This window comes from Serinus canaria, chromosome 17 (genome assembly GCF_022539315.1).
Source record: "Serinus canaria isolate serCan28SL12 chromosome 17, serCan2020, whole genome shotgun sequence".
NCBI classification, from domain to species: Eukaryota; Metazoa; Chordata; class Aves; order Passeriformes; family Fringillidae; genus Serinus; species Serinus canaria.
In genome coordinates this window covers 9409092-9435791 of record NC_066330.1, presented here as the reverse complement: position 1 = coordinate 9435791, position 26700 = coordinate 9409092, and the positions used below count along the sequence as shown (strand labels likewise).

The window sequence follows — 26700 nt, the reverse complement described above, 5'->3', positions numbered from 1 at the left end:
GCAGCAGCAGCACCCCCATCCTGCTCCCTGAAATACTCTGTGTTCACAATAACCCCCCTGCTTTGATCTCTTGCCAAGAATAACACAGACAGTCTATTAAAACATCTTTAATGACATGATACAATTAAAAATATCTAACGTGCAACTCAAAGAAATGAATATGAAGCTTAAGTCTGTTTCCACAGCCCTCTAAACTTGACTGGCGGGTTCCAAATCTTCATTAACCTGAAAATGCATGAATACCCCAATATTAAGGGGTGTGCATGTCCTGTATTATCAGTTGGGAGCACAAGGGACGAATAATCAGATTTGAAAGGATTTAGGTGCCATGTTAGCTTTAAAAATCCTGCAAGGCTCACCACTGCATCTGTGAGCATTTACATTTCTGTTTAAAGTGGTCTGAAAAGCCTTGGAGACACTCATCCCTGAGGCTCTTGACAGTCTGTGTGTTTTAAGTCTCTGAAGCAGTTGAGAAGAGAGCTCTAAATGCCTTAGTCAAAGGACAGTGCTTGTGAATCGATCCCTTTTCTTCACAGTAACTCAGAATTTGTACAGCACCTCATCTTTCAGATGTGCAGAACAGACCAGATGAGCTGGAATGACAGCCAGGTCCCAGGGAATCCTGATTATTAGATCATAAAGTAACTCTGGTCATGGTGAAATATGAAAGTGACATTTAGGAAAGCTTCTGTTCCTGAGTCTGCTCTGGTCTAAAGGGCATGTCAGCTGAGACACTTCCAGAGTCAGCAAGAGAAACAGGTCAGTGCAAATGAACAAACAGGTGAGCCTCAGCCCAGCATGAGCCCAGCTTTAGCAAATGTGAAATTAAATGTGTTCATTTGAGTCCTTGCTAAAGAGTTTAAATGCAATTTTAACCCTGTGTGGCCATGACTCAGCTAAGAGACAAAAACTCAGCTGTGCGTCTGTGCCCTTTGTTTCTCCTTTGATCCTCTGCACATTTTGTAGAGGCCAAGACTAAGAAGGATTGGTTTTGAAGGATTCCTGGTCAGCAAGGAGCGTTCATTGGAAGGGACACGTGGCCATCATCACTGACATGAAGGCACAAACAGACCAGTCAGAAAATACCTGCATTTTCCCTAGAGCACGGAAGCAGTTGGCTCTTACATTCTGGCTGTGTTTTAATGCCCCTTCAGTCTTCAGTAATGGCAATACTGCAGGTATCATCTCTTGAGAGGCCACAGAAGAGGACAGAGCACATTTTTCAGACACCACCTCTTCTAATCTGACAGGATTATACAGTATTAGCTTCACAACAGCTCAGGGCCTGGCTGCTCAAAGGCATCATTTCATGTCTGACATGAGTAATCCCAGCTGTAGCCCAAGGAAGAGCCATGCAGGCTGTTCTTGTTTGGAGAATGAATAGCTTGCCATCCACCAGGAATCACAGACTTCCTGTGGAGCAGGATCCATTGCCTCAAAGTACAGCAGTGCAAGTACCAGCAAGTTGCTGGGAGCCCTGCAGGAAAATCACTGCATCCTCCAGTGACTTACACCTCTATGATATCTGTCTGGACCCTGTTAACTGTGCTCTGACAAGAGTTTTGAGTCACAGAAAACCATCAGTCATCGAAAACGCTGCTGTTCCTGTGGCTGGAGCTGCTCTCCTTGGCCATCACTCGGTACGAGATGCGCAGGAAGGAGCCCATGAGCAGCACCACGAAGAGGATCAGGAGCAAGGACCAGACCCCTGGCTCAATGCCCTTGAGGAAGCTTGGGCTGTCCTGGGGGATGGTGCTGGTCAGACTCAGCAGGTACCCAAGAGTCCAGCCAGATGATCTGTCACCCATCTATTAAAATAAAAAGGAGAGGTCAGAAGAAAAGGAGATGGCCTGGACCCCAGTTGTGTTCTTGTGCACGGGCCCAAGGCTTTGTATGTATTATCTGAGACTGATCCAAGGATTTGGCTTGCAATGGGGAACTGTCCCACTCAGACTGCCCTGAGTACACCAACAGGCCTTAATGGCACTTCCACCCACACCTCTGCCCATGGGCATGGACACTCCATGTAAGCTCTGGCCTGGGCAGCCCCCTCCCTCCTGGGCTGTACTGTAGAGGAGTGTTGTTCTCTGCTTACTGACGGGTTTTCCTAGTGGATTATAAGTCTGCATTGTGGATAGTTGTCTCTCTGGCCCTGGCTGAACCTCAGACTCATGGTTTAGGTTGCTTGTCTCTGTCTTTCCAGGCTGGGCTCCCTGGGGGTCCTGGACCTACCTCATTAGCTTGCCTTTTCTGATGGTCACTACTTGGCCCTGCTCAGTGGGACCATGGCTGTGATTTTCAGTTGGGAAGAGGTCTGGGAACAGGCTTTCTTTTCTTTTGTGATTTGACCTGAATCAAATCCCCCTGTCCTTAGGGCCTCCTGATCCTGGAGCAATTTCAGACCTTATTAGAGATTAGGTTAGATTATTAGATATTAGGAAGAAATACTTCTCTGAGAGGGTGATGAGGCCTTGCACAGGTTGTCCAGAGAAGCTGTGGCTACCCCTGCATCCCTGGAAGTGTCCAAGGCCAGGTTGGATGGGGCTTGGAGATAGTGGAAGGTGTCCCTGGCCATGGCAGGGGTGGAATGAGAGGAGCTTTAAGATTCCTTCAATCCAAAACCAGTCTAGGATTCTGTGATGATGAGGTATTTATCAACCCTCATGAGTATAAAGGTGGTTGCAAAAAGGTAGGGAAGCACCTTTTGGCTCAGGAAATGTTACCAGCAACTTGGCTTAGCATTCAGTGGAGATCAAGCTGTACTTCCTTTCCTGTCAACACAGGTTTCTAAAGATAGTGCTGATCCAGAGAAGATTTTTGACCCATGTGTTTTTCAGAGAGTACAAGTGTTATCTCTGGCTGGTTTTCTTGTTAATCACAACTGTGAATCCATTTTTCAAAACTGCCCTGCTGGGGAAGCCCAGCTGGTTAGGGCCTGTCAGTGTGGGAACAGGCTGGCTGTGCTAAGACCAGCCCTCCTGGTCACTGGCAGCACTGTGCTGTAGGAACTGACCTTCTGGAATGCAGTCCAAGCAGGCCAGTCAAAGTCAAGTGTGTATCCTCTTGTACTGAGATGGAAGATGAATGCAGACACAGTGCAATAATCAACAAGTGTATCCAGGCTTGCTTGGGACTCCCTTATCAGCTGGTGCCATTTCCAGAACAAAACAAAACAAAAAGATGGGGAGAAAAGTAAAAGAAGTAAATACTCAATAGCTGAATTTCAGGCCTGCTACAGCATCTCCTTTCCTGTTCTGAAACTGACTCTGGGACTGGAGGAGGGGTTTGTGTCTTGTGCAGACTGAAACCACATTTCCTGCACTCACTGGGCTGTGGGGTAGAAATCCATGTCATCTCTTACTTTGCTCCCATCTTACTAAGCCAGATCCAAGAGCAGCAGGACTGACAGCCAGATTGCCTTGCTGGTGAGTTGCTTGGTAGGATTGATTCCCTGCTCTCTAATTAGGTTCAGCTGATGCTGCAGCCTTTCTCCCAACTAGAACATGGGGATCTTTCTCCTCCTTCTGGAAGAGAATGCTTTAGGGGACTGCTTATGGCTCATTAACAAACCTGGATAAATTGCCCCATTTGAATGCTCCATCAGTGTAAATGCAAATGAGGGTGACCTCTTAAACACCAACTCAGGGAAAGAAGTGACATAGTCCCTCTGGCTTGGGCTCAGTGGGCCCAGGTGAAATGGGAGCAACCCTGGAGTCTGAGTGTCCCTTGCACTTAAGGACAGAAGGATAACAGACCAAGGTGATGTGCAGGAGTGAGTACACAACCTTCCTGTTTACTCCTTAAAATACTCTAAAAGGTATTTGTGGCTTTTCATTTAATTAGGTCCAGGTGTTACCAGCAGCAGCTGGGATTTGAGAGGAAAATAAGTGGAGCCTGTTTCCTCAAAGTAAAAAAAAAAAAAAACAAAAAAAAAATCAAAAAAAACAAACCCAAAGAAAAGCCCCACAAAAAACCAAAACCCACAAAATCCAGAGAAATCCAAATTTTTCCCTGAGGGAGCCAGTAAGTTACAGCTCTGACAGTCTGACCCCTAAGGGCTTTTGCAGCAAACTCTTCCTTGCTTCCCACCCTCCCTGCCCACCAAGTTACTCCACAGTTACCTCTTTGACAGACATCCCACACAGCCTCTGGACAGCCTGACCCAAGTCAGGAGAAGGTGCAGCTCCTCTCAGGAAGTCCATGGCCTCAGAAACCACCTGCAACAGCAGCAGAAATAATCATCAGGTGGAACTATGCCCTGTGTCCTTGCACTGCACACCAGAAACTGCCCCTAGGAAGTGAGGGGCAGTGGTTGAGCATTGCCAGGGTGCCCTTGGTGTGCAGGGCTGGTTCCAGTGCCTTGGAAGGGCTCAAGGGACATGAGCAGAGCTGTTGCTGTCTGGAGATGGAAACAGGTCTGTTCCCAGCGTGCATCCAGTAGCCTTCCTGGCCCTAGCTGGATAAGTAGACTGGTCATAGAATAAAAAAATCACATTAGTTGCAGAAGATGTCTCAAATCAAGTTCAACCATTAACCCAGCACTGCCAAACCCACCACTAAACAATGTCCCCAAGTGCCACATCCTACACAGCTTTTAAATCCCTCCAGGGATGGTGATTCCACCACTGCCCTGGGCAGCTCATGCCAGGGCTTGACAACCCTTTTGGTGAAGGAATTTTCCCTAATATCCAGTCTAAACCTCTTCTAGCACAGCTTGAGACTGTTCCCTCTCCTCCTGTCCCTGGGAGCACAGCCTGACCCTCCTGGTGGTCCCCTCCTGTCAGGAGCTGTGCAGAGCCACAAGGTCCCCCATGAGCCTCCTTTGCTCCAGGCTGAGCCCCTTCCCAGCTCCCTCAGCCTCTCCTGGGGATCCAACCCCTTCCCTGGGCATGCTCCTGCCCCTCAATGTCCTTCTTGCAGCAAGGGGCCCAAAACTGAGCACAATATTGATGGTGTAACCTCACCAGTGCTGAGGACTGGGGGGTGATCCCAATGCTCCTCAGCACCATGTCCATGGGAGACTCAGGAGCAGGGAGCTGGGGAAATTTCCAGTTACCCTCCCTAGAAGTGCCTTCAGCTTGTCCTAGGATCTTGAGCTGCTCCTGACTTAATCCAATGACTTTGGCCACTAAGCCCAGGTTCTCAGGTAGAAGGGTGCTTGTGGTGGTGCAGCATGAGCAGAAGTTTGTAAGAGAGGGGTAGAGGATCTCCAGCTTTACCACAGACCTGCTCAGCACACAGCTCCTGACTGTTCCATCCCTGCTGGCTCCATGGAGCCCTAGAGTTGGTCTCAGCAGCAGACACTGAGAGACACTGATGAAAAAAGCTCCCCCACAGTCCCTGTGGGAAGCCAGTGGTCCGTGTTTGAACAGCTGTGTGGCAATGAGGGGGAGAGGGCAGGAGTGTCATGGTCTGGATGTATTCTCACTGTACTGATTAATGGTCAAAGTGGTCCCATTTCATGGGTTCCTCATGCCAGTTGCTTACCCCAGTGTAAATGAGAACTCACCAGAAGCCTGGTCTGAAGGGGCTTGAGACCACTGCTGAGGGAATGCTTGAAGAAGCTGCAGGAAGAGGAAGAGTTGAGCAGGCTTTGCACGAGGTTCATGCAGGCTGTGGGATTGCTGGAGCCCGTGATGTTGAAGACCTCCTTGGGGCCAGGGATGTCCTGTGTGTCATCACTGGCAGCACAAGGCCCAGCATGCACCGATTGCCACTGCACCTCCTGGGAGTAGGTGAGGGGCCAGCAGGGATTGGACACGGTTTTAGCACTTCTCTGATCCTGGAGGCAGAATAAAACAAGGACAGAGGCAGCAAGACAGGACAGTGGCATCACAGGGCTTCACACAGGAAGACAGAATGTAACATGGTGAGGAACAGCTCTCCCCAAGCACCACAGCCTGTGAAAGCTTTGCCTGTCCAAAAGCTTTTGCCTTTGCCAAATCTTATGGCATTGAGTCAGCCACGAGGCCCAGACAGGTCCCAGCTCCTGCTGAGCTCAGAGCCAGTGACTGGACCTGCTGAGAGGTGATGAGTCCCAGCCCTACCACCTTCCCTTAGAGCACAAATACAATTTCATGCATCCTGTGCTCTTTCCAGTTGCAAGAAGGAGGCTGTTCTGATCTGCCTTCCAGATGGTTCTGCCCCACAAGAATCAGTGGTTCTCATCACCTGGATGAGCAGAGAGAGCAGGCACTCACACTTACCTGGATGAGCAGAGAGAGCAGGCACTCACACTCACCTGGATGAGTAGAGAGAGCAGACACTCACACTCACCTGGATGAGCACAGAGAACAGGCATTCACACTCACACTCCCACTCACCTGGATGATCACAGAGAGCAGACACTCACACTCACACTCACACTCACCTGGATGAGCACAGAGAGCAGGCACTCACACTCACACTCCCACTCACCTGGATGAGCACAGAGAGCAGGCACTCACACTCACACTCACCTGGATGAGCACAGAGAGCAGACACTCCCAGTCCCACTCACCTGGATGAGCACAGAGAGCAGACACTCCCAGTCCCACTCACCTGGATGAGCACAGAGAGCAGACACTCACACTCACACTCACCTGGATGAGCACAGAGAGCAGGCACTCACACTCACACTCACCTGGATGAGCACAGAGAGCAGGCACTCACACTCACACTCACCTGGATGAGCACAGAGAGCAGGCACTCACACTCACACTCACCTGGATGAGCACAGAGAGCAGGCACTCACACTCACACTCACCTGGATGAGCACAGAGAGCAGGCACTCACACTCACCTGGATGAGCACAGAGAGCAGACACTCACACTCACACTCACCTGGATGAGCACAGAGAGCAGCCTGCTGCGGAGCTGTTCCATGCCGTGGCAGGGACACTGGTGGGTGTGCACCCTGTGTGTCTTCCCATAGAGCTGCAGCCTCACTCCCTCCTCTGGGGCCTGCTTCTCTTTTTCCAGCTCAGAAGTGAGCTGTGCTGAGGTTCTTCCCACAGACAGGACTCCTGCCATCCCCTTCCTGGAGGGGACCAACTGTCCTTGCCAGTCATACTGACCCAAAAAGAACAAGAGAGGTCATTCCTTAAGACTTCTGCATCTCAGTCACAGGCAAGTGGCAGCATTAGTGCACAAAGAGAGAAAGCAGCTCGATGGTGCCCACAGCCCAACACTTTTTTGCCCACAGGACATGAATGCTGAACCAATGGCTTTGGAGGGAACAGAGGAGCCAGTGTACAGACACTGCCACCTGCACAGAGCCTTCCCACAGCCTGTGGGGACAAACAGGGCTGCCCAGCCTGGCTGGCTGCACTAAGCAGTGGTCCCAGCAGGCAGAGCAAGGGAACGCTGGAGAGGGTGGTGGGGAGTGGCAGGGACGTTTCCAAGAGGGCAGATGCAGGTTTCAAGTGCTGCCCTGATACTAAAGTGATCCTTCTGTCAGAAGAATCCTGTGGTATCATCTCCTGCAGTCCTGCAGAACTGACTTTGGCAATGCTGAAGTTTGTAGCACAGGCAGGAGACTTTACATGGGATAAACACTCTGTGCTGTGCTGGAGGAGGCTGTCAACAGGTCTGACAATTCCCTAACCAGTGGGTGCTTGCTGCTGGTTATCAGAGCTGCTTTTCACATCCCTAATGAGGAATAAGTCAGTCTAACCCACCTTTCTCTTGCCCTCTGAGTTCTTTTTGAGACCCTTTGGCTTGAGAAGTGATGGGTGAAACAGGAAAACTGAAATTATTTTCTTTTTGTTTAACAAGTGCCTTCTAAATACAGAGCAGGCCTCCCTGGTGTCTCATTGAGAGAGGTTTTGTTTTGGCAGCAACAGAATCTGCTTCTCTACCATCCATAAGACTCCCCACAGGCCAGCTGGACTTCAGTGGGAATCCCACAGCACAAACAGCAACTCCTGTTTGACAGAGGCACTGAGCTACAGCTGCAGTGGAGTTCTTGGTGATGCCCCATGGCCAGGCTATGTAAGGTCATCCACGTGAGCATCCTGGATGTGCTGGCCAGGAAGCCCCCTGTCTGATAGGGCAACTGCATGGATGTGTTCATGGAAGGCCAGAGCAGAGATTTGGTTCTTCAGCCTAGTTATGGAACCACAGAATGGTTTGGGCTGGGAGGAATATTAAAGCTCACTTCATTCCAACCCCCTGCCATGGGCAGGGACACCCTCCACTATCCCAGACTGCTCCAAGCCCTGTCCAAGTGACTTTGGACACTTCATGGGATGGGGGGATGGAGCAGCCACAGCTGCTCTGGGCACCCTGTGCCAGGGCCTCACCTCCTCACCTCAACCAGCTGGTGCTGGATCTAAGCTGCCTCCTCTGAAAGGCAGTGGAAGTTGTGCTGAAGCACTGTTTTAAGTAGAGGGGGTCACCCATCCCACCACTTGTCTCTGTGGCTGTCTCTTAACAGGAGCTGCTCAGCCCAGCTCTGTGTGCCCCAGGGACAATCATCCTTTACCTTGAAGAAGTTCTCCAGGACGTAGTTGACAGCAACCCAATTGAATGCTTCTTCCTCTGGGCTGGACAGGATCTGTGCCCCTTGAAAGCTGAAGGGGGATGACTTCAGGGTGCCAGTCAGAGCTGCAAGGAGACTGTCAGAGAGGATGGGATGGGTGAGGCTAAACACAAAAGAAAAAGAAGGCACATTTGATGTTACAGGACTCTGCCAGGCGCTGCCTGCAGGGGGGGCACACTGCAGGGCTTCTGCTGTGCTCCCTACTTGGGTAGTAGCCCAGAGACACAGTGACAATCCCATGCCTGCTGCTGCTTCCCTCTCCCCTCGCATGGCACTGGGGGCAAGAAAAGCAGAGGGCTGGTTTGAACAATTGTGCCACTGTTTAAGAGTTTAAGACCTTAATACCCTCTGTCACTGAGGAAATCCTCTGGCCCTATCGCACTGGCCTGGTCCCCTCCAGACCTTACTTTTCCCCAGTTTCTAAAAGGAGGTAAATGTCCCAGTAATGTGGTGACTGAGAAGAGGGTCCACAAGATTGTGTGATAAGGGGAACCTTCCCACCACCATTTCAGTGTGCTGACAAGAAGCACTCCTGCAAGCCCACGTGGGCTGTCACACAAACTGAAACCACTTGAGCTTCCAGACTGATGGGTGTTTCCCCAAGCACTAATTGTGAAAGTGTAATTGTGAAGGAGACACTGCCAGCCTGGCAGCACTTGCAGGACTGTCATCTTCATGGCTGCCTGGGGCGACACATGGAGACACAGCCATGCCATGCTCCTCTCCTCAGGGCCTGAGGAAGGTTTACCTGGCTAGCACATTAGGGATGGCTCACCCTGCAGAGCAGCCAGGGTGAGATACCTGTTACAGAATGATCCCGTGATGTGTGCTGATCCCTGGGTGTGGGTTTGCAACATTCACTTACTTCATCTGCCTCATGCTGGCTGTGGCTCCCAAGTACAGGGGGGTTTGGCTGTGCTGCTCTGCTGGGATCTCCTTCTGGGCCCAGTTCAAACATGCCTCCAAACTCTTCCCAGCTTTCTGAGGAGAATCTGAGTAGCTGGAGACTCCTGGACCTGAGGAACAGAATGGAATTTCAAGGGAAGTTATGGGAGAACTGTGAGAGCTGTTACCCCAGAGATTGCTATCCTAGGACATGGTTAAGACAGAACCTGTCACAGATGGAATGAAGGAGGTCTTCCAGGTATCCATCCTGCTAAAATATGGAACTGGGACCAAAATGTGCATAGAAATCCCAAATTACACTAAGACTACCTTAGCTCTGCAGCTGAGACATCTATGCCAGCCACATGACTGCTGCAACAGCTGAGGCTGTCTCAGCCCACAGAGGAAGAAATGTGTCTTTAGTTGCTATAGAAATAAGCAAAGGACACACAGAGGCTGATGGGTCACCTCTGTCCTCCAGCCACCGAGCCCCTGCTGGCAAGCAAGACACCCCTGCCCTAGAGGAAGCCAGGGCTCTGCAAAGGGAAGCTGTGTGCCAGCCTTGACTCATTCTTCCAGCAAGTCAGTGGGGTATTAAATGTTGGTTTTGAACTACTACCCAGGAGGAGTCTCCCTTCCCCATTCTCCTGATTCCCTCAGCAGGTGCTTTGCTCTCTGTGGCTGTGCTGCCATGCAGGCAGGGCCACTCACACCTGGGCTCCAGACCTGCCTGGGCCTCTTGTGCTGCTGCTGGCAGCAAACTGCCTCACAGAGCTGCTGCTTAACCCAGCCACTGAATGAGGCACACAAACAAGGTTTCAAGGAGCCCTTCTTGCACCTTCTGTGTGTGATTTGTGTTGTTTACAGCCTGCAAGGGGCACAAACCCTGTTCCCTGCTTGCTGTGCAGCTGCCCTCCCACAGCACACTGCTGCTGAGGGCTCAGTCCTTCCCATCCCACTACAACCAGGCTTTAACATCAAAGCAAGATTAGGAGATAGGGAAGGAAAACCCCATGCATTAATGCATGAAACCCTCTCAGCTGGCATTGGCAGGGCCAAACTGATTCAAATTTGTGAGGAAAACCCCCAAATTCTCTGAAATGGGACACCTAAAGGCAAGGTGAACTCATACTTGTGCTATCAAATGCCATATAGGGGATTGGAGTCTTTTCAGCTCTGTTGTCCTGGAGCTGCCCCACTCACTGCCCAGGGCAGAGTCAGGAAGAGGCAGAAGATACCAGGACTCATCCTGCAGTCAGATTTGTCTCCATTGCTGTTCACTGCCTCTTCTGGGTGAGAAGGTCCAGCAACCTTGGCTCTACCACTGATCCATGTGGGCATGAGGACAAGCCACATCTTCTCTGCATGCTTCCCTGCCTGCAGCAGCCCCAAAATCATGACACTGCTACTGCCAAGTGCCTGATGTCCAGCTGTGTGTGCCTAAATCTGCCCAGTGGAGAAGAGCCATGCTGAAAATAAGCAACTTGTGCTTCACCATTTCTGTGCAAGCTGGGTGGTGCAGGAGCCAAGGAATTTATGGCACTGGTCCATGCACAGGTCTCTGTTTTTCCATCCATCCCATGGCAGTCTCACAGACCACTGAGCAGGAAATGGGCACCTTACCTTGCACAGGACAGGAACTGCATCCTCTGATCACCCCAGTCTTGTTTGCCTTGGTGGTTGTCCACTGGTAGATGAAGAGGATGGTGCGGGATGGGCCAGCATCCAGAACAATGCCATACTGGAAAAAAACCCCAGAACATTGTAGTGAATGCATGCTGACTGGTACTGTAGGGTTACCCAGCGCATACAGGTATTCTGGGTGACCCCTGGGCCTGCACTGCAGTGTTTGCTTGTTACATTCAAAGAGCAGGCGAAGCCAGAAGATTATGAGGATTTGCAGGGAACCATCTGCATTTCTGAATATATATGAGGAACAGCAGGAGTGGAGAAACGCCCAGAAATACATCAGCCCTGCAGTGGCATGTGCTGGAGCTGCTCCTGAAACCAGGCAGAGGGCTTCCCCTGAGAGCTGAGCCACCTGGAGCTCAGGAAAAACAGGTCCTAAAGCAGTGGGAGATGGCACTGTACGAGTTCTCCACTGATTCTGGGTCTCAAACTGCTGCTGATTGGTTTGCTCAAGCTTTTGTGCAGGGATTGGAGGGCTGAAGCTCACTTGTCACAGGAGCCCAGGACTCCTGTGTCTCTTTGATGTCCCATTGCAGTGATGGTGTGACACAGGCTAGGTTTGCCCTGATGTGTGCAGAGCTGTGGGAGCTGCAGCAACCAGCACAGACACTGTACAGCACAGCAGCCCTCAGAGACAGAAATGATGTCTTGGCAGGAAGAGCAGCAGCAGTGGACATGACCAGCTCAGACCCTTGTCCCCTGGCAGCTCATTGCCCAAGCCAAGGGCTCTCTGTCTCTTTGTCCCCAGTGTTTTCTGTTTGCTGCTGACCCAGCCTTGCTGCTCCCAGTATATGGGGATGAGCAAGTGAGCCACTGGACTACCCTGCAGCACACCTCTGGATGTCCCCACACCCAAAATAGCCCCAGAGCTAGCTTAGGGCTCCTCTGCTCCTATTACATGACCCCAGTTTGGGATATCTCCTACCCAGACAGGAAGGAAACTCATGAGCTGCATGGTAGTGCGTGGTCGAAGATGGATCTCACACACAAATAGAGCTGTGACTGAGTGGGAGGAGAAACCTCCTGAGAGATTGATGTTAATGCCACCAGAAGGGTTTCAGCACCAGACTGAGCTGGCTGCAGTTTCTCAGTGAGGCTGGCTGCCTGCTGCCCTCCTGGAGCTCCCAGTTGCACCAGTCCTGGCACCCAGGCCAGGGGCTGGCAGGGCTAGGCTGGAGCAGCAATGCGGAAGGAACTGGAACACCCTGCCCGAGCCTGCTGGCACCCTCCCACACCAGTGACAGCTTGGATTTCTAGCAGGGACATGTTGGCTGCTGCAGAAGAGGAAGAAAGGAATGGCATTGGTGGAGAAACATGGGGTTTTTTTCCTCCCTCAGAAAATTAGAGGCTGCTGCTGGGAGCGCAAGAGAGAAGGGGAGGGATCACCACATTTATGCCCAGCTCAACATGAGGAAAGGACACAACAAGGAGCAATAAGGGGGTTTTAATCCACTTTTGGTTTTGAGAGGAACATGGAGGAGGGGTGCTATCTCTAAACATGCAGGATAGCCCCCTTCTGTTGGGTGAAACCATGGTGTGCCACTGAACTCAGCAACCGGAGCATCAAGAGACAGAGCAGGTGGGCATTAATCCCCCCCCAGACCCCACCCAGCTGCAAGGAGCCCACTGGCTCTTTGATTGAAATCAAGATAGGACTGAAGAGAAGAAGGTATGAAAGCCAATTTGTTTTTAGGACAGAAACAGCAGTTCAGGGGCACATTCCTACTGACGTTTGAGAGGGACCTAGCACTTCCCTGCACTGACACCACTGGCTCCTTGTTGCTCTGGGACAGCTCCTGCCATGGGCTGTCTCCCCTCAGCCTGCCCTGAGCATGTCCACTGATCCGTGGACCATATCCAGCCTGTATTCCCTGGCCAATCAAAGGGATGGGCTTGTTTCTCGTTTGAAAACCTAGAGCATGTTAAAAGATGCCAACCTGTCCTGACAGTCTTGTCCCAGTTCTCTCCTCGGTTTGTAAGCAGCTCAATAATAAAATAATGTCAAAAGCAACAAACCAGCCCAGCTTAGCTGGCTGTCTCCCCCCTTGGAGAGCTCTTGGAGAGCCCTTACCTTGGTCCTGAGCGGGGCCAGGGGCACATCTTTGGTGGAGACACAGAGCAGCACGATGCCCGTCAGTCCCGCTACGATCACCAGCCAGGGGGGCAGCAGCTCACGCCAAGACATGAAGAGCGTTCTCCTCTCCCCAAAGAGGAAGCAGAGCAGCAGCAAACCGGCTGCTTCTACAACCTTTAAAAAGAGCAGAAAGGCGTGGCCGGGGCCAGGCTCAGAGTTCAGCCCAGCCCCAAGCCACAGGGACCACAGGGAGCGTGGGCCTGGCTGTGATGTGTCAGGCTGCTCTGCTTTCCCTTCCATCCCTGCTGCCCAGAAATAACAGGAGGGCTCCGTGCCCATCCCAGGCGAGCTGTGCAACGGCACCGCTGCAACCTCGAAACTGCCCCAGGCAGCGGGGCTGAGGTAAACACAAATGTGGGCTTAACTCAGCTGGGTAATAAGCAGAAAGCAGCCAAAACTCATCCCTTTGGTATATGAGTATTCATATACTCATTCCTGGCAGTGTGAGCTTCTACATTAGAAGTGGGGAAACTGCTTGTCACTGGATTTACTTTATTTCTGAGGGCTTGAGCCCCCCTTCCTGACAGCATCCCTATGGAAAATAACCAAGGCTCAGGCTTTATGAAATACACGCCTGCTTTCTCCTGACGGTGCCACAAAGTCTCATCCCTGCAAATGGAAATTGTGAAGACAACTCTGTGGCTGCTCACACTGAGGCATTTGGCTGATTGCTCATGTCCACAGACTGGTCATGGATCTGAAAAATCAAACCAGGAATGGGGAAATTCCACTTCTCTGTTTTTGGTGACGTTTCCTCTTTTCATTGCTATCTGCCCATGATCATCCCAGAGGGAAGCCTCAGACACCCCCAGGAACCCCGAGTTTTGCTGCACAGGAACATGGAATCACAGAATCTTCTGAGCTGGAAGTGACCCACAAGGATTGAGTCCAGCCCCTGGCCCTGCACAGGACACCCAATGAGTCCCACCATTGGGACCCAGTGGAAGCTGCTGGAGCAGGTCCTGTGGAGAGCTGCTCAAGGTTCTGGAACATTTCTCTTGCAAGGAAAGGCTGAGGGAGCTGGGCCTGTTCAGCCTGGAGAAGAGACAGCCCAGATAGCCCATACACTGATGTGTATGAGTATCTAAAGGGCGGTGTCAGAGCATGGACCAGACTCTGCTGTCCCAGCAGTGGACAAGAGGCAGCCACTGACACACAGGGAGTTCCACCTGAACATGGGGAAGAATTTCTTTCCTGTGTGGGTGACCAAGCACTAGGCAGCCCAGCGAGGGTGTGGAGTGTCCCTCGCTGGAGATATCCCAGAACCGTCTGGACACGACCCTGTGCCGTGTGCTCTGGGATGACCCTGCTTGGAAAGGAAGGTGGGTCCGGATGACCCACTGTAATCCCTTCCAACCCAAACCAGTCCGTCCTTCTGCGATTCCATGTGCCTGAGAGCGCTGTCCGAAGGCTCCTTGAGCCCCGTCCGCCCTGCCCGGCGCTCAGCCGAGCCGCTCCGAGCTCCTCGGGCCGCGGGCAGCCGGGGACAGCCGGGGACAGCCGGGGCAGCGGCCGCGGAACCTTCGTGCGGCGGAACCTTGGTGCTGCGGCGCGGGGCCGCGCGCGGCGGGGGCAGGCTGGGGCGGACCGCGCGGAGCCGGGGCGGGAGCTGAGGCGGGACCGGGGCCGGGACCGGGACCGGGACCGGGACCGGGAACGGGAACGGGAACGGGATCGGGGCCGGGACCGGGAACGGGAACGGGAACGGGAACGGGAGCTGAGCCGGGAGCGGCCCCGTGGGCCCGGCCCGGCCAGGCCGACATGTACGCGGGGCTGCAGGAGCTGGGAGTGGCCAACGGCGAGGATCTCAAGGAGACCCTCACGAACTGCACGGAGCCGCTGAAGGCCATCGAGCAGTTCCAGGTGCGTTAGGGACCGTGCGGTGCCGGGCCGTGCGGGACAGGGAGCACTGGACGGCCCCCCTGCTGTCTGGGCTTTTCCTGGCTTTATTTGTTATCCCGAGTGCCGCTGTCAGTTCCCTCTGGTTGCGTTGCAGACGGAGAACGGGGTGCTGCTGCCATCGCTGCAGTATGCCCTGCCCTTCCTGGACCTGCACGGCACCCCCCGGCTCGAGTTCCACCAGTCCGTGTTCGATGAGCTGCGGGAGAAGCTGCTGGAGAGAGTGTCTGCCATCGCTTTGGAGGGGAAGGTCGAGGAGAGGTTTGTCGGCAGTGTCCTTGGTTCCTTGGAGTGAGCTGGGAGTTCTGTGTGAAAATGCAGTGCATGGGTGACTTCTCTAAAGGAGAGCTGGCTTCCTCAGGGACTGAGTTCCAGTGGCTTTGAGGTGGCCACTTCGTTCCTTTACTGCTGCATGGTACCTAGTCTCGTGTTTTTCCATGATTTCAGATACAAGAAGCTGGAAGATCTCCTAGAGAAGAGCTTTTCCCTGGTCAAGATGCCCTCGATACAGCCTGTGGTCATGTGTGTCATGAAGCACTTGCCCAAGGTAGGAGCACTGCACTAGTTGGCCTGGTGTGATCTGGTGTGTCACTGGTGTGTCACTGCTGTCACATCTCTGGTGTGCCTCTGGCAGGTGGGCTCTGCTCCCTCTGCACCTTCTGCACGTGTGTTGTTCAGTGTCAGGGACTGACTGAGGATTCAATACGTTCTTGTGTCTGCTAATAGCTCAGTGGACTAATTCAAAAAGCATTTCACTTTTTTATAATGACACAAGACTACTGACCTATTTCCTTCAATCCATGCAGCTTCCTAAAAAAACAAGTTTGCTGATAGGAGAATTTTTCCACAGCTGATTTACAAATCTCTGACAAGGGGAAGGTAAGACTTGAAGAGTGCAATTAAAAGTAGGCAAAAGGGAGAATAGATCTGTGAAACAAAAATCTCTAGGAGCATCATGTTGCACTCAAGGTACTGGACTCAAAACACTGCTGGAACTCAGTAAATTACTGAGTTTGGAAATATCACCTCAAATATCAGCACTGGAGATTTAAAGTAGATCTTTTTTCTTTCTTGAAAGAATTAAGGGTGTATGATGTGGTTGTTAAAGTCTCTTAGGGCTGGTCTACTGTTGCATCAGGTGGGTGAATGCCCAGACTGCCTGAGGTGGGGATCAGGGCATGGAGAGGATTGTCCTGCTCTGCTCTATGCTGGGGCAGCCTCACCTCGAGTCCTGGGGCTGTTTGGGCACAAGATAAAAAAACATCTAAAGGTGTTAGAAAATGCTAAAAGGATGGGGAAGGGTCTGGAGGGGCTGTGAGGAGCAGCTGAGGGCTCTGGGATTGTTCAGCTGGAGCAGAGTGAGGGCAGAGCTCCCCGGGGCTGCAGCTCCTCCCGAGGGGCAGCTCCCATCTCTGCTCTGGGACAGGGACAGGAGCCAGGGCATGGCTGGGGCTGGGCCAGGGCAGCTCAGGCTGGAGCTCAGGGCAAGGTTCTTCCCCCAGAGGGTGCTGGCACTGCCCAGGCTCCCCAGGGAATGGGCACGGCCCCGAGGCTGCCAGAGCTCCAGGAGCCTTTGGACAGCGCTGCCAGGGATGCCCAGGGTGGGGTTGGTGGGGGGTCTGGGCAGGGACAGAGGCTGGGCTGGGGGAGCCTGGTGGGTCCCTCCAGCTCAGGAAGGTCTGTGATTCCATGATTTGGATGGTTCCATGGGCAGGCAGGCAGGTGAGGTGCTGCTTAGTGTGTAACTGCTCTGGGGATTGCAGGTCCCTGAGAAGAAGCTGAAGCTGGTGATGGCTGATAAGGACCTGTACAAGGCCTGTGCTGTGGAGGTGAAGAGACAGATCTGGCAGGACAACCAGGCTCTCTTTGGGGATGAGGTGTCACCCCTGCTGAAGCAATACATCCTGGAGAAGGAGAACATTCTCTTCAGCAATGATATTTCCTTCTTGCAAAATTTCTTCAGTCCATCTCCCAAAACAAGACGTCAAGGAGAGGTAAGGACAAGGAAACCCTCACAGTGTGCTGGTGAGAGGAATTTATCAGCTTTCAGTCAACCATCACATAACCTGGGCTGGTTTTCCCCTGATGACCTTTGCTGCTGAAGTTGTTTACCTGGACAAACTCTTTGCAACCAGCACCAGGTCATTTTCTCCTACACATATTTATGAAAACAGCATGAATTATTTTGGTTGTTGTGTAATAATAGATGAATGTTCTAAGCTGTTTATGCACTTCATAAAAAGCAAGAGCAGATTTTTTTCTCTGTTGGTCAGTCTGGTTTTAATTCACTTCAGCTGTTCTTAAGGCTGAACATCTCTTATCACATCAGTTTGAGTATGCTGATATGTTAAATTTTCTTTCCTGGGAACTTTTTTAGTGGACATAGCTTACCTGAAGTTGCTTTTTTTTAAAAAAAAGGATGTAGAAAGTTGTAGCTAATTGGCATCTAGAAAAGTTGAATTAAATTAAGGCAGTGTAAAGCTTTAATTTCAAAGAGGGCAGCACATCTATTACATGAGGGGTTGTTTCAGGCCTGCTTTGCTTTCAGTATCATTTGGTGAAAGTGCCCTGGTCTAATTTACTCCAGGTTTGCCCTGCAGAGTTGTGCTTTAACCCCAGCTGGACCCTCAGCACCACACATCCACTTGGTCACTTCCCCAAGGAGATGGGGGGAGAATCAGAAGGGTGGAAGAAAGAAACTAGTGGTTGGGACAAAAAAATGTTATGGCTGTTAAGATTTGGTGAACCTCTCTTGAACAAATGCTCTTGGAAATCTTGGGCTAAACAGTTCCTCTTCAGGACCTCATGTCCCTGCAGGTGCTTCAATCTTGGTAAATCACATAAGAGAATCAATTTGCATTTGTGTGTGTGTAGAATGAGAGCACCTCTTGGTGCTGAGCCCACGTTTCCCCCTGAGCTCAGGTGGTGCAGAAGCTGACGCAGATGATCGGGAAGAACGTGAAGCTCTATGACATGGTGCTGCAGTTCCTCAGGACGCTCTTCCTGCGCACCAGGAACGTCCACTACTGCACGCTCCGGGCAGAGCTCCTCATGTCACTGCATGACCTGGAGATCAGTGAGATCTGCACTGTTGATCCCTGCCACAAGGTACCAGTCACGTGGGGCACATGAGGGTATTTGTGGAGAATTTGCTGGAAAAAGCCCAGAGAAAATGAGTCCTTTCTGTAAAGAGAGTTCACACCTTGAACCTGAATGTCATCTTATATTCCTTGCACCTTCAGGTGAAAAATTCATCTTGGCCAACCAGCAATTAGCTTTCATTTCATAACCCACGTGTCATTCAAATTTAGGGTACTTTGGCAGTGTTAAAAGCAATGTCTAATCTGACATCTGTTCTATGTAGGTGCTGCAAAAATAATAAAAAACATCAGCTGACCCCAGGTTCTTACTCCAGGCTTCCCTCCCAGTTGTGGATTTGCTCCATCTGTCAGTAAACTGTGTGTGTAACAGTAAATACTTTGAATATTGAATGAAAACATGAAAATGAAAACATGAAACTATTCAAATATTGGGAAGTGACAGATGTGGTAATGTCACAGCAGGATCTTGTTATTGGTCCCTTGTTCATGGTAGCATCACTCTGACCTGGAACAAGGCCTTTTCTCTGCAGTAGTTGTTAGATTATACATGTATTTTGCTTAAATAATAGTCCCGTAATACAGCTCTAAAGCAGGAACACCTCCACTGTCAATATTCCTTTATTTAGAGAGTGGGAGTGCTATTGCAATGGCCAAAATAAACCACATTTTTGTTTCTAAGTAATGCTGCTTCTTTCTCAGTCTCCTACTTGTGTAAATCCACAGGTGTGCAGGGCAGTGATGAATTTAATAAATGCCTGCTCCTTAATTGCCAGGGCATGCCTTCCCTGGAAGTGAGAAAGTGACCCCAGGTTAACTTCCCTGAGCATTCCTAACCTCCTTTTGGGCTGTTGGCCTTTCTGACCTCTGTGTTTGTCACCAGTGTGGTACTGTGCCTAGGTGCATTAATGAAGCATCTCAATTACAGATATTTTGAGGTCATTCTGAGCCTGTTTTCTCTGACATCATGTGTTTTATTGCTGGTTTAATGAGTTCATAAAGCTCCCTCCATTTGCTGGCAGTTCACCTGGTGCCTCGACGCCTGCATTCGGGAGAAGTTTGTGGACAACAAGAGAGCTCGGGAATTGCAAGGATTCCTGGATGGGGTGAAGAAAGGACAAGAACAAGTGTTGGGGTAAGGCACTTGAGCTGTTTATTGGGAAACTGAAATTGGCTTCCTAGCACTCACAACATCTGACAGGTGTTAATTCTTCCCTAAAGCCAGCAAACCTCCAGCAGCCCCTCTGTGCAGTCACAGAGTCACAGCCAAGCATGGCCTGGTGGCAGAGCTTGCACTGCTTCACTTGCCACCCTTGAGTCTCCCCTGTGGCCTCATAACAAAATTTAGGAGCCTTTCTTAAGGAGCCAGAATAACTTATTATGAATGACTTGTCTGGCTTTAAACCCAGAGAAAATGGGCTGGTGATGTTTGTCAGTTAAAGTACTTCATTAGCTTCAAATGACAACCCCGCTGTGATCTGGTACGCTTACATTTCCTAGAAGGTTGCTCTCATAGTATTTTATTTAGCTGATACTTTCAGATTTTGTCCATTGGTATTTTCTACTATTTAAAAATTCACTTTTACTTGTTTTTTAAAAGCCTCTGAGACCTTTCTGTCTTCAGCACTCTGGAGATGGTTAAAACCTGCCAGCTCGAAGAGCTGGGGCCACGAGAGCTCCACTGCCTGTGGGCTGTCTCCCAGCAGACCTTCAGCTGGCTGTGGGGGATTTTGTGCTTGATCTCAGTGCAGAAGACTTTCAGCAATTGTATTTGTGCTCTTTCACATCAAAACCACCCATGAGTGTTATTTCTTTACAAGGCAGGACAAGGTTCATCAGGTGCACACAGCTGGGTTTGGACCTCTACAATGGGGTTGTTGGTTATGTATGACAATGTTTGCTTTTTACTTCTTCTCAGGGACTTATCAATGATCCTGTGTGATCCCTTTGCCATTAACACCTTAGCCTTGAGCACCATAAGGCACCTGCAAGACCTGGTTGGGCAGGACACCTTACCCAGGGTAAGCATTGCAGCTTGTGTAGCTAACCTGACCTGTGCTCTAGGCTGACTGACAGCCGTCAGGGAAGGAGTGGCACCGTCCAAGTCTCATTAAGTTACCAAATGTGGCAGTTGGAACAAGGGAAACGTGATTCCTGTCCATTTGCAGCACCTGCTGCAGAGCTCTGCAGGAGCTCTTTGGACATGGTGGGCATTTTGGAACTCTCCAAACTGACCATGAATTCTTTGCATGGCTCATTTTGGCTGGCAGCTGTGCAAATACAGAATAATGTGTAGAATCTGTGCCTCCCTGCTTTGTCCCTCCATCAGTTTGTCTTGACAGCAGCACCTTTCTCCTGCCACCGTGAATGCCATGGGTTTGTTTGAACAGTTCTTTTCTGGTGGCTGAGATAAAACACAGTTCCTGCAAGTGGAATGACTTGTTCAGAAGGTGCTGAAGGGTTAAAAAAGGGCACCCTGACAGGTGTCTGAACAATGGGAGCCACTTGCTGTTTTATCCCTGAGTTGTTAAATGTTCTTGCATGGAGAAACTTCCTTGTGGCAGTTTAAGACTGAAAGTCCTTTGGGTTTTGGGACACAAACAATCCATTCTTACACACCCTTTCTCCTCCCTTCTTCTGCTGAGATGACTTGGTTTATCCTCTCACACATTATATTCCAGTGCACTAATTGGGCTGGACATTTTAAAAAGATGTGCTCAGATGACTGCAAACTTCCTGGTGCATTATAAATTTACAACCCCCCCCCTTCAAACCCTGAGGTGTGGCAGTTATTTGATGCCCTTTTGAGGATCAGTTTTCAATTAACTTGAACTGAATGCCTTTAGCAGTCTTGAACAAAGCTGCTAATCCAGAACAGTTTTGAATAGAAACGACTTCTTCCAAATAAATATCTCATGTGAAGATCAAAATAGCTGTTTTTCTTCTCCCCTTAAAATTGGAGGAAAGCCCGGATCTGCTGCTGCTCCTTCGAATGCTGTCTTTGGGACAGGGGGCCTGGGACATGATTGACAGCCAAGTCTTCAAGGAACCAAAAATGGTGAGCCCTTTTGATGTTAAGAATTTAACACAATTAATCAAATTTAGACTTGTTTATTATTTTATTGCATTCCTGATTAAATATTTGTTCTCCAAATGTCTCATCAGAGCTTTCTTGGGGAAAAACAGTGGTCACAGAGCAGCTGTTCTGGACATGCTGAGAGCTTCCATTACCCACCTTTTTATTTCCATGGGTACCTGGTCCTTACTATTCTAAAATCAGCCTGTACCTCTGTTAAATACTCCACTGGTTGTTCATTGTGCTCTCATTTTTCCTGGAGTCTTGCACACGACTGATGGTTTTGTAGGTCACATCTTGCATGAAGAAAGCAGGATTTCCAGGACTGGTCTCAAACTCTGGTAGCAGTTCAGAAGCTTTTAATTGACAAGAAAAATGATTTTTCCCCTCCTAGCTCTCTGTTACAGCAGTTTAATGTAGTGCCACATTGAGCTGTAATCTTTCCATGCTTTGGAAATCCTGTCCCAGTGTTACAGGAATCCCTGGTGTAGCTCAGCTGAGGGCAGGAGGGCCAGCCCTGGTGTTGCACAGCAGGGCTGTTCCTTAGGAGGAATTTGCTGTTTCTGTTCTGAACTATAAAGCAGTAAATGTTTTATAAACACCTAGGAGCACATTGGAAGTCTCCAAAATGCATCCAGTCCTGGCTGCTAGGATGTTCAAATTCACCCAGGAAGGGTGTGCATAGCACTGGGACTGTAGCAGTGAGCGTGATCAGTAATTCTGAAGGTAGTGCTGCCATTTGTGCTCTCTCATGAACCTATAAGGGAGAATGCTCAGTTTCTTTCCAAAGGGAGTCTCTGAATCAGTCTTTAAAATCTGATTTATTTGTGGTTGTGTTACCACAAATAAGCCTGGGCCTTGCTGAGAGTCAGTGATTGTTGACATCAGCAGTTTGATGTCATCCTGAACACATGCCATGCCTGCAGTAGTGCTGGGGAGGGCCTCTCAGAAGAAATGCTACACAATTGTCCCAAGAAAGGGTTTGAGCAGGAGTGTTTCTGTGGTGAGATGAAGTAGGGTTTTTTCCTAATTACCATGGAACGTGTGGAAGTGAATGATTCAGGAATTTTGACTGGAACTGGATGTCTGTAATCTGGTTTTCCTCACTGTAGGATGAGGCTCCTCCCACTGCCTTGCTTTTGTCACAGCACTTCAGGACCATCAGGTGGCATGAAGTGACTGATGATGGCTTTGTTCTCTTCCCTCTGTCCTTCCCTCCCTCCAAGGAAGCCGAGCTGATCACCAGGTTCCTGCCCTTGCTGATGTCCTTTGTGGTGGATGACCACACCTTCACTGTGGATCAGAAGCTGCCCTCGGAGGAGAAGGGACCAATCCCCTACCCCAGTGCCATTCCCGAGGCTTTCACCAAGTAGGTGCCTGGCCCCACCCACTGCAGGGTCTGCCCCCAAAGCAGCAGGGAGCCAGCCAGACTTGGCAGGGGAAAACTGCCTGTGCTGAAGGCAGGGCTTCCTGGGATGAGATTCAGTGCTAATTAATTGAGTTTGAACTTTCCTTTTAACAAAACAGCTTTTCCTTGTGCTCCCTCAAATATAAAGTACTATTTCCTATAAATGACCATTCTCTCATTGAGTATGTGACTATTTGGTGTTTCTGTTCAGCTTCCCAGGCAGTGGATGCTGAGTTTGGGGTGATATTTGGGTGCAGCTGGATGAGTGCCCATGTTGAAGAGCACTATTGGAAATCATAAAGTTGGCATTTTTGACACCCACACTCTTTCTCTGTGGATAACCTGTCACTTCAGGGACATCAGAAAGATAATAAAAACCTCTCTCTGCTCTTTTCTGTTCAGATCTTCTGATTTCTAGCACAATTCTTGTCTGTGGGCCAGAATCTGGGATACTGGGTCCTGGTAGTTGTGCTCTCCTCTATCACAGTGTTATGTTTGACTTTTGAGAGACTAAAACATTTTTTGACTTTGTGTAATTTTTGACTATTTGGGCTTCTTCTAAAGTCCATTTTGAACAGCACTTTTATCAGGAATACATTGTAAATGTTGACAGTTAAACGCAGCTGTTTGCTGAATGTTCAGTTTTTCTGGAGTGTGGTAGTGAACATAGGGATGATCCATCTGCTCACTCACTGAATAGCTGCTCTTCAATGGGTTTGAGATTAGCCACTGTTGTGCCTGCTTGATAACCATCCCAAAAGTACTTTAAACCTCTTAAAAATTTTTTAAAAATTGCTTTATTTATGAATAAACTCTACTTGTGCCATAACAGGTTCCTGCAGGAGAACAGAATAGCTTGTGAGATTGGGCTGTATTACATCCTTCACATCACCAAACAGAGGAACAAGAATGCTTTTCTGAGACTCCTGCCAGCACTGAGTAAGTTTTTGTCTCATCTTCTGTTTGCCTTGTACTTGGACACCCAGGAGGCCACTAAACCTGGAGTGACAGGGATGTCAGACCAGGGACATATGTTCTGCCTTTGGCTCTTCTGGTGACAAGTTGGGAGTCCTTGCAGGAGTGTTTGGGTTCTGCAGTTTTCTGCTGATGTGAGAGTTTAGGGGCAGTGCTGAGGGCAGTGGTTCCTTACATCAAGGCCTCTATTAACAGTGAGATCAGGTGAGAACTGTTTGGAATGAATCTGGAGGATAACAGAGCAGGTGCCCCAATTCTGCTGCTGCCCACAGTGATTGCAGGTGGCCAGAAGTTGCTGGCACTTGGCTTTGTATGGTGGAAAAACTGGTAACAAAATAGGAATGAACACAGCAGTAGTTTTTTCACCAGTATTATCTTATTCACTGACTCCTCTGGGATGGGTTGCAGGAGAGCTCTGGAGCAATCTGCTCAGAATCTTTTGTGTCTGAAGGATCAAAGCCACCTGCCTGGGCTGCCTGTTAGTAAAGGAAATGAGAAAAAAATGACTGAAAGGAAGTAGGCTTACATTAGATATTGGGAAGAAATTCTTCCCTGTGAGAATGGGCAGGCCCTGGCACAGGGTTGCAGAGAAGCTGTGGCTGCCCCTGGATCCCTGGCAGTGCCCAAGACGAGGCTGGACAGGGCTGGGAGCAGCCTGGGGCAGTGGAAGGTGTCCCTGATGATGCCAGGGGGTAGCACTGGATGAGTTTTAAGATCCTTTCCAATCCAAATCATTCCACGATGAAACCTCACTGCAGGTGTTCAGCAGGAGCTGTGTGGACATGTGTTGGCACATCCTTGTCAATCTGTGTCTCTTTCCTTTCCATGTTTCATAGTTGAGACCTTCAGTGACTTGGCCTTCAGTGACATTTTCCTGCACCTGCTCACTGGTAACCTCACCCTGCTCAGTGATGAGTTTGCACTCGAGGAGTTCTGCACCAGTCTCTTTGATGGCTTCTTCCTCACTGCCTGTTCCAGGTAAAGCAGATTTTTCTCACTGGAGAGAGGGAGTTTACAGAATGCCTGACAGAGCTTTTACTGCTTTGAACAATAGTTTAACAGTTCACCAAATTCTTCACAAGCAGTGGTAATATCAGCCTGATGCTGTTTTCCTTTAAGAAAAGGTGTGTGTTTGGGGATGAAGTTTTTATCAGCCAAATGGTTATGTCTTGACTGTGAATTATTATCTAAACTGCTATTCATTATCCCTAAGGTGGAGTTGCAAAGGAGAATATCCTTCAGGCTTTGCAGTAACTCTGGCTGTGTAGAGTTAACTTCAGCTCTTTGCAGTATCAGCAGCACACAAAAATCTATTGTTACCTCTGGTCACTCACTCTGGTTTAGCTGTGGCCTGCAGACAAGTTCAGCCTCCAGAAAGCTTCTCTAAAAGTGGCTGAAATTCCTGCTGGAGCATAGCAGCATCTGTTGCTGCTTCTGCTGCTTCCTCCACACACTGTGCTTAAAATCTCCCCCTCCCTCCTCATGGTTGTGCAGGTAATCCACTACTATTGAGCAATTCCTTGAATCCTTGAAGGTCTAAGGCAGCGTTAGTGCTTACACTAAGTTAGCCCCTTCCAGAAGCTCCAATTCTCAGGGGTTTTGGGTAATTATAACAAAGACTGTAGTGGAGTGAATTATTCTGTTGCTCTGGTTTCCTTGTTCTCAAGATGTTTGTTTGTCTTGTTTACTGTGCTTTCAAATGGCTCTTGCAGGAAGGAGAACGTGCACAGACATGTGCTCAGGCTGCTGCTGCATCTGCATCACAAAGTGGCCCCAGCCAAACTGGAGTCTCTCCAGAAAGCTTTGGAGCCCACCAAGCAGGTAGGAAGGGAAGCAGGAGAAAGGGAATACTGATTGCAAGTGAAAGCAGCTGCCTTCCCAGACACTGTTTAATAGAGCACAAGCTCTGCTTTCCAAGGCTACCAAGCTGTGGCCTAATTAATTACCTTGTGTCTTCCTCCTCTCTTGGTTTGTGTTAAACACACAGGGCAAAGCACACTTGGTGCTCTGGCTAGAATGGAGTGTGACTGTCCTGTTTCCCTGTCCCTGGTTCTCATCCTGCAGAGTGGGGAAGCTGTGAAGGAGCTTTACAACCAGCTCAGCGAGAAACTGGAGCTGCGCAAGCCCAGCCCGGCTGAAGTGACGGAGACTCCCTCCATGGAGCTGCCCCTGCCCACTGTGCCCACCCCAGCCTCACGCTGAGCTGGGCTGCAGGGCAGGCCTGAGGGGAGAGGAGTGAGCCTGTGCTGCCTTCTGAGTGTCTCTGCCCAAGTGGTGGAGACAAAAACAAAGCCACTGAAGCTCCTTCAGGAATCGCTGCAGTTCACCCAACTCGCTGGCTCTGGCTGGTTAGAAAACTGTATGCAGTGCATTGCAAGGTTTACTTTTCTTAAAGATAGCTGAGTGTCTTCTTGTAGATCCACTTCAAATCTGACTGTACATTTTTAAAAGAAAAAAAGAAAATGCATATTTTTAAGCTTAGCATTCTGTGTTTTTAAACTCTGCTCAGTGAGTGTGGAGCCCTGCTGTGGCTGAGCAGGTGATGTGGGCTCTTGGGGCTGATCTGGCTTCCTTTGGCCTTGGTCTGGACAAGATGCTCAAGAGAAGGAAGACTCAGAGGAGATGAGCTCCACTGAAATCAGTTCCTGTTTGAGGTTCCAGCTCTTGTGGCACATGGTAAGATGTGCTGCACTATCAGAGGTGTTCAGTGCTGCCACCAACCCGGGCAGCAGTCAACAGCCTCTTCTCAGATGGGCTTTCACAAAGAGAGCCAGAAATTGAACCAGTCTCTCCCCTTTCCTCCCAGCTTTTCTCCAAAGGAGTAGCTTGAAGTGAGTCCTGGAGCCAGGTTTGAAGAGCAAGACTGGGATGTTTCTCAGTGACAGTAGGGCTTGAGTGTAGCTGGAGTGAGATTCAGTTTGTGAAAAAATAGAATCATAGAAATTTCCTGGGTTGGAATGGACCTTTCAGACCATCCAGTTCCACCCCTGCCATGGGCAGGGACACCTCCCACTGT

At 49.9% G+C, this 26700-nt stretch overlaps 2 protein-coding genes across 4 annotated transcripts; one reads left to right on the top strand and one right to left on the bottom strand.

Annotated features, from left to right (window-relative positions):
- Positions 1-92: 92 nt before the first annotated feature.
- LOC103819062 (ectonucleoside triphosphate diphosphohydrolase 2-like) lies at positions 93-13364 on the bottom strand. Of its 2 annotated transcripts, none has more exons than XM_009093517.4 (9): positions 13166-13364; positions 11029-11146; positions 9386-9536; positions 8464-8623; positions 6822-7049; positions 5510-5782; positions 4122-4217; positions 3014-3145; positions 93-1808 (listed from the first exon to the last, which is right to left on the bottom strand). In XM_009093517.4, exons 1-9 carry the CDS (start codon positions 13277-13279, stop codon positions 1581-1583), a joined length of 1500 nt encoding a protein of 499 aa, XP_009091765.3. In that variant the 5' UTR covers positions 13280-13364; the 3' UTR covers positions 93-1580. The 2 variants fall into 2 exon arrangements, with proteins under 2 accessions (XP_009091765.3, XP_050837065.1); XM_050981108.1 differs by having other exon boundaries at positions 8464-8596.
- A 1441-nt stretch (positions 13365-14805) lies between these two features.
- On the top strand, positions 14806-26165 carry NELFB (negative elongation factor complex member B). 2 transcript variants are annotated; one of them, XM_050981100.1, is made up of 14 exons: positions 14822-14878; positions 14927-15091; positions 15225-15388; positions 15575-15674; positions 16891-17121; positions 18050-18235; positions 19248-19360; positions 20144-20246; positions 21188-21283; positions 22528-22670; positions 23542-23648; positions 24521-24662; positions 25397-25505; positions 25749-26165. In XM_050981100.1, the coding sequence occupies exons 2-14, from the start codon at positions 14990-14992 to the stop codon at positions 25884-25886; spliced, it is 1734 nt and encodes a 577-aa protein (XP_050837057.1). In that variant the 5' UTR covers positions 14822-14878; positions 14927-14989; the 3' UTR covers positions 25887-26165. The 2 variants fall into 2 exon arrangements, with proteins under 2 accessions (XP_009091764.1, XP_050837057.1); XM_009093516.4 differs by having other exon boundaries at positions 14806-15091.
- The last annotated feature ends 535 nt before the right edge of the window (positions 26166-26700 follow it).

Bases quoted from the DNA above. Each gene is read 5' to 3' on its own strand.
- LOC103819062 (XM_009093517.4), bottom strand. From the start codon at position 13,279: ATGTCTTGGCGTGAGCTGCTGCCCCCCTGGCTGGTGATCGTAGCGGGA. The intron at 5,783-6,821 runs GTGAGTGTGAGT...TTCTGCCTCCAG, and splicing joins TGCTCTCTGTGCTCATCCAG to GATCAGAGAAGTGCTAAAAC. The intron at 1,809-3,013 runs GTCAGTTCCTAC...TTATTTTAATAG, and splicing joins CTTGGACTGCATTCCAGAAG to ATGGGTGACAGATCATCTGG.
- NELFB (XM_009093516.4), top strand. From the start codon at position 14,990: ATGTACGCGGGGCTGCAGGAGCTGGGAGTGGCCAACGGCGAGGATCTC. The intron at 15,389-15,574 runs GTTTGTCGGCAG...CCATGATTTCAG, and splicing joins GAGGGGAAGGTCGAGGAGAG to ATACAAGAAGCTGGAAGATC. The intron at 15,675-16,890 runs GTAGGAGCACTG...TGGGGATTGCAG, and splicing joins TCATGAAGCACTTGCCCAAG to GTCCCTGAGAAGAAGCTGAA.